The sequence below is a fragment of the Chanos chanos genome, chromosome 6 (genome assembly GCF_902362185.1).
Source record: "Chanos chanos chromosome 6, fChaCha1.1, whole genome shotgun sequence".
In the NCBI taxonomy this organism is placed as follows: Eukaryota; Metazoa; Chordata; class Actinopteri; order Gonorynchiformes; family Chanidae; genus Chanos; species Chanos chanos.
The window spans coordinates 6,926,721-6,938,107 of NC_044500.1; the positions used below are offsets into that span (position 1 = coordinate 6,926,721).

Here is an 11,387-nt window from a genome sequence, read left to right on the forward strand (position 1 = left end):
ACTGTAAGGAGACTGGATGCAAGTGCAGGCGACATTTAGGGTCAACTAGGGTCAATACACTGGAGGGTTAACAGAGTGAACAGGGCTAACAGGGGAGCCAGGAACAAGGCTAACACAGCTAACAGGGAACAAGGCTTACAAGGAACAAGGCTAACACAGCTAACAGGGAACAATGCTTACAAGGAACAAGGCTAACACAGCTAACAGGGAACAATGCTTACAAGGAACAAGGCTAACACAGCTAACAGGGAACAATGCTTACAAGGAACAAGGCTAAGACAGCTAACAGGGAACAATGCTTACAAGGAACAAGGCTAACAAGGAACAAGGCTAACAAGGAACAAGGCTAACAGGATACAGGTTAACAAGGAACACTGAGAACAAGGAAACTAGGAACAAGACACAGCTCAGTATGTACAGCAAGTGTCAGACTTCACGAGGGTACAAAGATCGATATTTGAGATACGCTTGTCTAAAATTGTCATTTGTATTTTTAATCAGACACTAGGGAGCAAACAGAGTTATTTTAAAACTAAAATGAAACTGGCCATCCCCTAAATATTTCAATGCTATATGATAATTAAAATTCTTCCTATCAGCACATAAGACACATAAGGACTAATTTGGCACAATTATAAATATACAAATACAAAAAGTTACAAATATATTGAAGAACAGTTCAAGAATTTAGGGGTTAAGAAGTTAAAATTTTAATAATAATGACAAAATGGCCAGAATAAAAGTAATGGATGGACATGATACACGCTCTCAAAGTCTAAGTCATTCCTAAGTGAGTAGAAATTGCTTCCCTCTCTCTGTGTTATTCTCTGACTGATAACTACCCTCTTCCTTCTCTTGACATCACTGTCTCTCAATTCTGTGAACGCAGTGTGTCAACATTACCTAAGTCATTATGTCAATAAAGTCTCATCAATACATGTGCTTAACACAGCATGGACATACTCACACAGAGATGTTCATAACCACCACACACACACACACACACACACACACACACACTCAATCAGATTAAAAACAGAAACTGGATGAGGTTAATATTCCACAGTTCATTTAAGCCAGTAGCTTCAATAACCTGCAGTGCTCATGTAGAGAGGCGGTTATTGACCGACCCCGTCAGAGAAGAGAGGACGCTGACCGAGAGGACACGAGGCCCCCCTGTCTTCCCTGAGTTACCTGAATCTGTGCTCACGTTCCTCCGACAGTTTCACTCTCCCACGCTTATGAACCAGTAGCTATCTATATGGTCCACGGACTAAAGGGTTTTCAAACTGGTTTCACCCTTTCCAAACTGTTCAAAGGCCCAGACGGATTACGCACTGATTCTTTCATCTTGATAACTACTAAACTACCAGCCACAGGTAATTTATGACATAAATACAATCTAATGCTTTTTTGCTCTGTTGGTTTACTTAAAATTTTTCTACCTTCAGAAAAGAAAGCCGACGCATTTTAGCAATAGAAATTTAGTAATTATTAAAAAAGAAAAAAAGTTATGTATTGTGTACAATAACACATGCTATATGTATTTACCAAATAGCAGCTCTACATACTCTCTATTTAATTTGTACACAGAAATATATAAGCAGTATATGGTTCTGTATTATAGAAACTACTTGTACAGATTTGTGACCTGTGAAAACCATTGCGCATAAACAGGTTCCAAAGCAACATGTGCAATCACAAGATTACATTATTTTTAGTCGCAGTGTTTTTGAAAAGACAGATCACATATAAATATCTAGGAATTTAGGGCTGCCATAAAACATTGAAGTTTACTTTGTACAGCTGTAGAACGTATGTAGAGGCCCATACATAGCGTCATAGCTTAGTCTCGGCTTCCAAATATACTTTAGGGCGATACAGTATTTCAAAGTGGTATTGCTTTGTATGTTCCAGTCCTTACGCCATTTTACTAATAATAAAACAAACAAACAAACAAACAAAATCTAGATGATAGAGATCTGATCTGTTTGTCGTGATTTAGAAGACAATGCCACATTTTAAGCTATATTTGAAAGGTATTCTTGTTTATTCTGTCCTCATTTCGTATCTGGACAGGCGAAGATGTGTACTGGAAAGTGTGCAAAGTGTACTGGGGACATGCTGTTTCCACTGGGACTGTTGGCCGTTGTAGCGAACATTCTTCTCTTTTTCCCCAATGGAGAAGTGTTGAGAACGGAAGAGATCACTGAACAAGTCTGGTATTTCCCAGGAGTCATTGGAGGTGGCTTGCTAGTGAGTTTTTTAAAACTGTGTTTGTATTTAACGGCCCCAAAAAAAAACAAAAAAAAAACAAACTAATTATGTATGTGGTATTTGAGTGTAAAAGATAAATAACTACTTTTACTGTGAATATAGCTACTTTGTGTGTGTGTGTGTGTGTGTGTGTGTGTGTGTGTGTGTGTGTGTGTGCGTCTACATGTGCGTGTGCGTGTACATGTGCGTGTGTGTATATGTTTATTCGTACATTATAACTCTGTGAATATACAGATGTTCCTACCTGCTTCAATAATGCGGGCTGCAGGAGTGGAGGGGAGTTGCTGTGCCAACAGGTGTGGGGTGAGTGACCACACCGTGTGAATGAATATACTGATCTGTACGTGTATTTGTCTATTTCTCTGTTCATGTGTATAACTATGTGTCTTCCTGTGAGTGTGGAAATGCATCAATGTGGAAAATGGAAAGTGGAAATGGAAGTCCTGTCTTAATACAGCCTTCAAGTGTGTGCATGTCTGTGTCTATGTATGTCTCTGTGTTTGTCTGTCTAAATCTTCAACTCTTTAGCCTCTTTTCATTTTTAAGAAACATATTACATGCTGACTACATGTTCATGATTTGTGCTTGGAATGTGTGTGCACTTTGTTCTTGCTGTAGATGATGTTTGCCATGGTGATGTCTGTGGTGGGTGTAGCGGGAGCACTATACTGTATGGTGGTCTCTGCTATTGGCCTGCAGAATGGCCCACTATGTGATACAGGCAACGGAGAGTACAACACCCCTTTTATCAACCAGACCACCGAGTAATGCATAGACTCAACAAACAAACATACACCATACCACAACATCTTGTGATATATTTGCACTTATTTGTGGAAGCTCTCACGCCTGCGGCTATATTAAAAAGGTTTTTGTTTTTTTTGTGTTTTATTGTCAGGGAGAGTTACCTGTTTAACCAGACATTATGGACAGAGTGTAAGAATCCACAGAATGTGGTTCTGTGGAACGTGGTTTTGTTCTCCATTCTGCTGGCACTGGGAACACTGGAGGCTGTGCTCTCAGTTTCTCAAGTGGTCAACAGTTTGCTGGGATGCCTCTGTGGAACCTGCATGAGTAAAAGACAGGTACATCTCCTTTCTCCATGGCGCTAAGCTGTTGTTTCATATGGAGTTGGCATTTTCAGATGTGCACAAAGTAGAGCAGACATGCATACTCAAATATTGATTCTCTGTTTTTGTTTTTTTGTTTGTTTTGTTTTGTTTTTGTTTTTTTTTTTACTACAGGCTGGGATGGCGTAAGGAATAACTGACACACTCCACATCACATAACACACTGACATGCTCTAAGTATGAAATCTGTTCAACTTTTAACCAAATTGTTATTACTACACTCAAAAACAAGTGAAGATTTCTATGCTAATTATATTCTCAAAAGAGCCTTTTTATCTTCTCATGTATAAACAGCTTTAGACTGAAAATGATTCATAAACCAGTTATATGTAATTTTACACACAGGCTAACAATAAGGAGCGATCCCTCCTCTTGCCACAAACTGTAATTAAATCCTTTTTTTAAGATGCAGAAATAGGTGTGTAAATTGGTAATGTAATGTTTGGAGGTTGTCAGAAGTTCTTATTGTTAGACCTCAGTGATTTTCTAAAGGCATGTATGATTAGTTAACATTCCAGTTGTTTTGTTACATATATATGGATGATTAACTTGTGACAGTTGGTTATGAGATAAATTAAATTACCTATCTTAAATATCAGAGTTTGTGTGTGTGTGTTGCAGTACAAAAGAATATTTCAGCAATGATTAAACATTCAATCCTGCACCCCCCCCCCCCACCCCCCCCCACACACACACACACACTCGCACTCGCACACACACACAACACATACCACTCACTCACTATGTCCATGAAAAGTGTCCATGAAGGGTAAATAAAAGCACCGCCTCACTGTTAATATGTAACTGTGGCATTAGTTAACTTTTCCAACAATAGCTCCTTATATCTGATATGTTAACAAATCAACAGTGATTAATGGTGGAAAAACCACAAAAATTCCTGGTGGACTTACTACCACCCCGAAATCAATCCACAGAGAAATGGAGCCAAAATCTGCAGATAGAATTCCAGTGAACATGGTAAAGAAAGACGTTAAAATGAAGAACTGAATGAGACTGGAATCAAGACGGGGGAGAGAAAATAAGATGTGCCTATAGAAAGAGAGATATAAATAGAGACAAGGATAAAGAAACAGGGACAGAGAGTACTAGGAAGAGAGCATTTGGGGACCACTGACACCGATTACGCTCTTAAAATATGATGAAAGGTGTTGGACTGTAGGGTTAATTACATACCTACATCTAAATATAGAGGATTTGTAGGTTATTGAACTACACACACAATTAACAATTTAGTTGTTTGATGCTCTATATATGTGTGTGACGCTGTTATTTTACTCCATTGGCTACGACACAAAGGCATCATTTACTTCCTCTTTCATTGCCTTATATGGGTACATATCCTCTCTTGTACAGTGTGACCACTTTCATCTGGCTTATGCTGCTCCCTGTGTGTGACATCACGACATTTTCTGTACCCTTATGTAGAGATATGATATGATATGATATGATATGATATGATATGATATGATATGATATGATATGATAGATATTACTGACACTCCACACCATTGAACAAAAAGCCATTGTGTGTGTGTGTGTGTGTGTGTGTGTGTGTGAGATAGAGAGAGAGAGAGAGAGAGAGAGAGAGAGAGAGAGAGAGAAAGAGACAGAGAGAGACAGAGAAGGGGAGATTTCCTAGTCTCACTAATTCAAGAACTATGTGGGATTACGTCCAGGATTTCACAGGTGATAACATTGCAATGACTGAATCTGTTCACTGTTCGCCTGTGTGTGTGGGTGTGTGAGAGTGTAGGTATCTGTGTGTATTTCAAGCCACTGAGTCAACATTTCCTGTTTGACCTGTCTAATAGGCGTGGTCCAAGTCACCATCAGGTACTGAGCTGTGTGTGAGATACTTGGAATATGAGAGAGAGAGAGACAGAGGGAGAGAGAGAGTGAGAGAGAGAAGGAGAGAGACTAAGAAATCTATTTCCAATGTTCTGTGTCATTCTCTTTACCAGAGCAGTCTGGTTACATGCCATATACTGCCCCAAAGCATTTCTAGCTGGGAAAGAGCAACAATCCTCGGTCTAAAATGTAACACTTCAAAATCAAATTGAGGTCTACTTTCTGCAGAGATATTTGAGTGTCATAAAACTAAGTTGTTAACTCAAGCAGAGATTTAAACCCACACACACACACACACACACACACTCACACACGCATGCCCACACACACACACACACACACACACACACACACACACACACACACACACACACACACCTAGAAAAAGTGTTCCTATCTGGATAGTCAAATCAGGGGTTGTTTTTTTGTCCTGCAGCCCTTCAGTGTGTGCTCTGTAATGAAAGCAGGTGTTTGACTGTTGACTCAGACGTTTATTTTGGGTTTTTTTGCCACTCTGATCCGTAGAAATCTGTAGGTGCGACCAATTAAAAAAAAAAAAAAAAAAAAAAGGGAAACAGGCTCGGTTACTGTCCGCATTTTTGGGCACTGGAGAGTCTTAGGTGAGTCCTTAGCTTATCGTTGTGGTCCGTCAGTGTTGGTGTTTGTATATCTCCCTGTGCACTTTGGACCCAGGTGCCAGAGGACCACAGCGTATCTGACTAAATCCTCGCTGGTATTGTATTTCCTAGTGACTTTTTTTTCTTTCACATATTTTTCAGCTAGTGTGTATTGTACAGACAGCTTCTTGTGTACAGTGAGCATGTGCGAGTGTGCACACGCTCCTGCTCTGCTGCGTGTTTTTTTTTTTTTGTTATGTTTAACCTGTGCTATCCTGTTGAACCTGTCTGATAAGCTCTGCAGTGCAGGCATGCACTGATGAACAACTCTCATTCTCCACGAACACTCTGACGGAGCCAAAGAGCGAGAGAGAGAAAGAGAGAGCACTGAATAGGAAGACAGCACGAGGGAGAGAGAGAGAGAGAACGAAATAATGAAGAGATAGATCAAAGACTGTGAAAAGGATAAAGGGAGTGAAGCCAAAATATAAAAGTGAAGAAACAGAAAGAAAGAGAGATAATGAGAAGATAAGGTGAATGTGAGAGAAATGATAGGGACAGAGTGACAAATAGGGAAAAACAGAGGATGAGACGGTGAAAGAGAGAGAGAGAGAGAGAGGGAGAGAGAGAGAGAGAGAGAGAGAGAGAGAGAGAGTGTGTGTTTAGAGTGTTTAGAGAGAAACACCACAAGTCAAAGACAGAGAAAGAGGGACAGACTTACAGAGATAATGCACTTTGGGGCTTAGTGTGTATATATGTAAATAAATGGATGAGGGACTCAATGTGGCCCGTGAGGATTCGGGGATACTCTCAGGGAATATGGGCACTACTCATCGTGGTCTACCTCTTCAGTTTCGGTAAGTGCATTATACAAACATATAGACGTGTGTGTGTGTATGTGTTTGTGTGTGTGTGCGTGTGTGTGTGTGTGTGTATGTGTTTGTGTGTGTGTGTGTGTGTGTGTGTGTGTGTGCACGTGTTTCTGCAAATAAAGAAATCTCAGGTCTTGAAAATTAAACCTTCATAGCCTTTTTAAAGAGATAATCCACTTTTTTTTTTTACCCCAGAAGGACAACTGTGGTTACAGTGAGGCCATAAACGTCAGCACACACAAAACAGGTTAAACAGACACAGAAGCCGGGGGGGGGGGGTAGTAATTCTAGAGCAAAATACTGCAGCTCTTAAAAATATCCTGCTATTCAGGAACTGGAACATTTTTTTTTTTTGCACAATAAAGTTTTGTATCTGGACGAATAGCACATACTGCATGCATTTCCAACTGTGTGGAATGGTATTTTTTGAAGGACTGGATCATCCTACCAGTGGGTTGTTTACTACTGATGTTTGAAAATGCTTCTAAAGTGCTTCTTCTTTTGAGTGAGATGGTGTGTACGCATATATCTCCAAGGGTGCACTATACCAACAAAATAGTTTGAAATTCCTGACAAGTTGGTGCATTAACCACCAACATTGCAATAAGCACATTCAGTCAGGCAGTCAGGGCATGAAAAACAAGAGACAATGCCACAGCTCAATTTTCACGTCCCTGATGTGCGAACACATGTCGTTGTGTCATGGGGTGATTCTGTCATTTTTATGGTAGTAAAATATTAATCACAGACGAGGACCTAGATACAGTATTATCTGTTCTGGCTCATTATAAAATCATCAGTCATCTTTATCAAACTATACTTTTTCATCTTATCTCACTCCCTCTCTCGGTTTGTCTTCAATCACATTTCTTGTGAGCTTTATAGCTTGGCTAAGGGTTACATGCGAGTAACTTTGTGAGATACATGTTTTCTTGGCTTCGTGACTGTTTTACATACATCCATTTATAGGAGATCAGAGGTCATTTATGATCTTCCTGGTCGAGGTTGTTTTGCCTGCAGCATTTCTGAGTCAGTGTTGGTTAATTTTTAGCAAGGCAGATGAAGGTGGACGTAACTATTGCTGCCGTTAGATAGATCTTCACATCTTGGATCTCTGGATTAAAAAAAAAAAGAAAGAAAAAAGAAAGAGTTTGTTGCATTGTAGAGTCAATTATGAATTCGAGTGAATGAACTGATTTAAAAAAAAAAAAGCAAAAAAAAAAAACGTAAAGAGATGCAACTGATTTCTGGTGGGATTCGTCAGCGAGGCGGCGTGTGTGTGTGTGTCAGAAATACTGCAGATTATTTGATTTTTTCTGTTGGTAGATAATCCTTCTGAGATCAAATTTTACTTTCTTTATGTGGTAAAATCATCAGATGCTTAGATCTGTCTCAAAACAAATTCTGTGAAGGTAAAAATAATTTTTAAAACAACAACAAAAAAAAAGTTACGCCCATGAAACAACAGAAAAGAAGAAACACGCTGTACCTGAAAATGTGTTTGAACAGGAAACGCAACACAATAGGCCAACCAAGCAAAGCACGTTCCCTGTGATTCCACCTCTGAGGCCTAGCAGTCTCAGATGCAAATATTCACACGGTATAAAACCAGGCTTATGGATGAGGTTCCAAATACAGTGAATAATGTCCATTTTACCTGACAGTGTGAGAAATGCACACATATCTATTGTGTAAGAACAGTACAGAGGAATGCAGACTACCTTCTTGTCAGTAAAAACCAGGGCAAGTGATGTACAATACTGACAAGCAGTTATTTCTCATCGAGTTTGTAGTCATAAGGGGGGAAAAAATGTAACTAATTAAGGAATCAAATTAATTTAAGCATATTAAATTTAATAATTCAAAAATTCCTTCTCGAAAATTTAAGATTCAAGTCCTTTTATTCATTGAAAAGCAGAAATCTGGCTAAGGAAGGGACAGTGGAGTTTGCGTTTGTTAAGCATGGCCTTAGAATCAAAAGCCGTGAAGTAGTGATAGCTATGAGATCAGTCATGTACAGTTTTAAGACAGACTGGACACAAATGCAGGCTTCTGAAGAATGTCCAGTTCCTCACTTAGAATACCATCCACTGTGCAAATAGGGACACACTCAAGCACATGACTCTCACCTGTGTTTGTACAACCCAGTTCAAAACACCAGTGAAGCCTGGGGCAAAACTGAATCTTAAGTGATATAATCATTGGTAAAGATCCTATAATGTTATTAACAATAAATATCCCCTTACCTTTGCCCACACATTCAGCATAAGTCTTCTCAGAAATAATGGTCCTTTTCTGTCCAGATGTGCACTTATTTGTCTTTTACTGATCACCCAACAATCCAACTTAATTAAAGTAATAAGAGCTAAATGAGGATGGGTACCCTTCATGAATGGAGTCCCCTTCAGTGACCCTTACTGTCCACATTGAGTATTTTAACCAATGTGGCAAACCTGGAATTTTCATTTGTGAAGTTCAGAACAAATGAAAACACTCTACATTGCTTCAATGAGACTTTTTATTTCTCTGTGTCATTTTCTCTCTCACTCTCTTCCTTTCTCTGTCTCTCTCTCTCCTTAAGTTCAAGGTATCACCATTCGAGTACCAGAGCGCTCCATCACAGAGCCGGTTCAAGGCAGTGTGCTCTTCTCTGTGGACATTGCATGTACCGGTATACCAACCATCGGATGGACCTTCACATCCGAAAGCGAGCAAAGGAATGTTGTTTCTTGGAAGCACGGGGGGATTGTGAACATCTCCGAGTTTTACCAAGAAAGGGTGCACACATTTTCAAATGGCTCCTTCATTCTGTCAGATGTCAAGCTGCAGGACACAGGCTACTACATCATCAGCGTAACAGAACCTTCTGGTAACAGCAGAGATGCTGGTCTGGTGCTCCATGTTACAGGTGTGTCTGTCTGTCTGTCTGTCTGTCTGTCTGTCTATCTATCTCTCTATCTATCCATCTTTCTATCTATCTATCTATCTATCTATCTATCTATCTATCTATCTATCTATCTATCTATCTATCTATCTATCTATCTATCTATCTATCTATCTATCTATCTATCTTTTTTCTGATGTTGTTGGAATTCCTGGGTATGTAAATAATATGAACGTTTATCATAACTATTTCGTAACTATGTCATTCATCTGTTTCAGAGGTTATTTATGAGGATGTGCAGTACTTGGCTGTGTCAGCTCTAGCACTGGGGGCAGTAGCTGGTACACTGATGCTCTCCATGTGGCTCCTGAATAAACTGTACCACTATGTGATATCACTGAGGAAGAGGGGGCGGATACCAGGTAAATCAAACAAATCTGGCCCAAATCTCTTTCACTGGTCTTTCAAGTCTTTCCTGCTCTGTGAATCGGTTACGCTGCCGGCATTTGCGCTCACCTTGTACGACTACACCTGACCTAGCAAATGAGCTACCCTCCAAAGCTTCAGGCATGAGCTAATTAGATACAGTGCTGTAGAGTCTGGTTCACAATGTATATTATCACCTGGACTTGTAGCATAATTAAAAGGGCCTTTAGATGAGAGCCAAAATCACATGATTAGGTCTGGTTAGAGGCTCTTACTTGGAGGTCATGTGTCCTTTGAAAACCACACTTAACATCAATGCTCGACTCACAGTGAATGGGTAAGGAATCATTGCATGGATCAGCTTTTCCGCAGCTTGGAGCTGCACTATGTGTTTAAATCATTGTATTTGATAGTAGAGCAAAGGTAGTTCAGTGTGAGAAAAGGCTCCAGGCTCAACCTTCAGCACACTGCTTCTTTGTTAGGATCAGTAAAAGCTTCTGTTTGTTTGAACTGCGAACAGGAACAACAACTCAGGCAAATATCATTGTAAGTGTAGCTGATCCCAGATCAGTGTAATAGTAAGTGATCTGTAAATCATCTGACGGTGTTCCTCCCTCTTCTGTACACAGAACACTCCCATACTGAGCTGCAGATACTCCGGGAACACCCAGCAAGGTCCGGAGACAATTGATCGCCCGAAGGGGTGTGTGATTTTCAAAGTTCCCACGGTGACAGTATCCCCACTTCAAACTGCAGATTCTGCCTCTGACGTTCAGAGCAAAGTCTGTGAATTCAAACGCTTCCAAAGCAAAGTCATGGATTATGGATTAGAACTTGGATTATAAATTTGTTGTGGATCATTGTACGTTTTAAGCGCTTCGCCTTTACAATATGCGGCACATGAAATATCACCAGCTGACTTTCATCTACAGTGTTCAGCTCTGAAGAAATATATCTGGAATTTTCCACATGAAGAACATTTTCACAACAACCTTTAGCAGAAATGTCAATTTGTATAGGGATATGGACGGAGAGGAGGGAAGGCCCAAAAGAATTCCTGCAGGTGGTAGAGAATGACACAGGAATTTTCTACAGAGGGAAACTCTTTGATGAACCGTTTCTGAGGGTGTCCGTCCTCACTTTGCAAATATTTATTTACCTGGTGACATGTGACCTTTGAAATTTTTCTCAGGCCCCTCCCATTTTTTTTTCCTACACTGACTCCAAATAAATAGTGTAAAAAGAGATGACAAATAAAGGTTGTCAACCAGACATGAGGATCATTATGTATCAATCTACATCCACGATTTTT

At 39.9% G+C, this 11,387-nt stretch overlaps 2 protein-coding genes across 2 annotated transcripts; both read left to right on the plus strand.

Moving 5' to 3' along the window:
* Nucleotides 1-1,113: 1,113 nt before the first annotated feature.
* On the plus strand, nt 1,114-4,005 carry LOC115814481 (transmembrane 4 L6 family member 1). Its single transcript, XM_030777341.1, has 6 exons — nt 1,114-1,379; nt 2,080-2,256; nt 2,512-2,580; nt 2,896-3,041; nt 3,176-3,362; nt 3,522-4,005. Exons 2-6 carry the CDS (start codon nt 2,086-2,088, stop codon nt 3,534-3,536), a joined length of 588 nt encoding a protein of 195 aa, XP_030633201.1. The 5' UTR covers nt 1,114-1,379; nt 2,080-2,085; the 3' UTR covers nt 3,537-4,005.
* A 2,617-nt stretch (nt 4,006-6,622) lies between these two features.
* On the plus strand, nt 6,623-10,779 carry vstm5 (V-set and transmembrane domain containing 5). The gene is made up of 4 exons (XM_030778719.1): nt 6,623-6,750; nt 9,347-9,673; nt 9,928-10,071; nt 10,705-10,779. Exons 1-4 carry the CDS (start codon nt 6,663-6,665, stop codon nt 10,764-10,766), a joined length of 621 nt encoding a protein of 206 aa, XP_030634579.1. The 5' UTR covers nt 6,623-6,662; the 3' UTR covers nt 10,767-10,779.
* The last annotated feature ends 608 nt before the right edge of the window (nt 10,780-11,387 follow it).

Bases quoted from the DNA above. Each gene is read 5' to 3' on its own strand.
- LOC115814481 (XM_030777341.1), top strand. From the start codon at position 2,086: ATGTGTACTGGAAAGTGTGCAAAGTGTACTGGGGACATGCTGTTTCCA. The intron at 2,257-2,511 runs GTGAGTTTTTTA...GTGAATATACAG, and splicing joins TCATTGGAGGTGGCTTGCTA to ATGTTCCTACCTGCTTCAAT. The intron at 2,581-2,895 runs GTGAGTGACCAC...TTCTTGCTGTAG, and splicing joins GCTGTGCCAACAGGTGTGGG to ATGATGTTTGCCATGGTGAT.
- vstm5 (XM_030778719.1), top strand. From the start codon at position 6,663: ATGAGGGACTCAATGTGGCCCGTGAGGATTCGGGGATACTCTCAGGGA. The intron at 9,674-9,927 runs GTGTGTCTGTCT...CATCTGTTTCAG, and splicing joins TCTGGTGCTCCATGTTACAG to AGGTTATTTATGAGGATGTG. The intron at 10,072-10,704 runs GTAAATCAAACA...TTCTGTACACAG, and splicing joins GAAGAGGGGGCGGATACCAG to AACACTCCCATACTGAGCTG.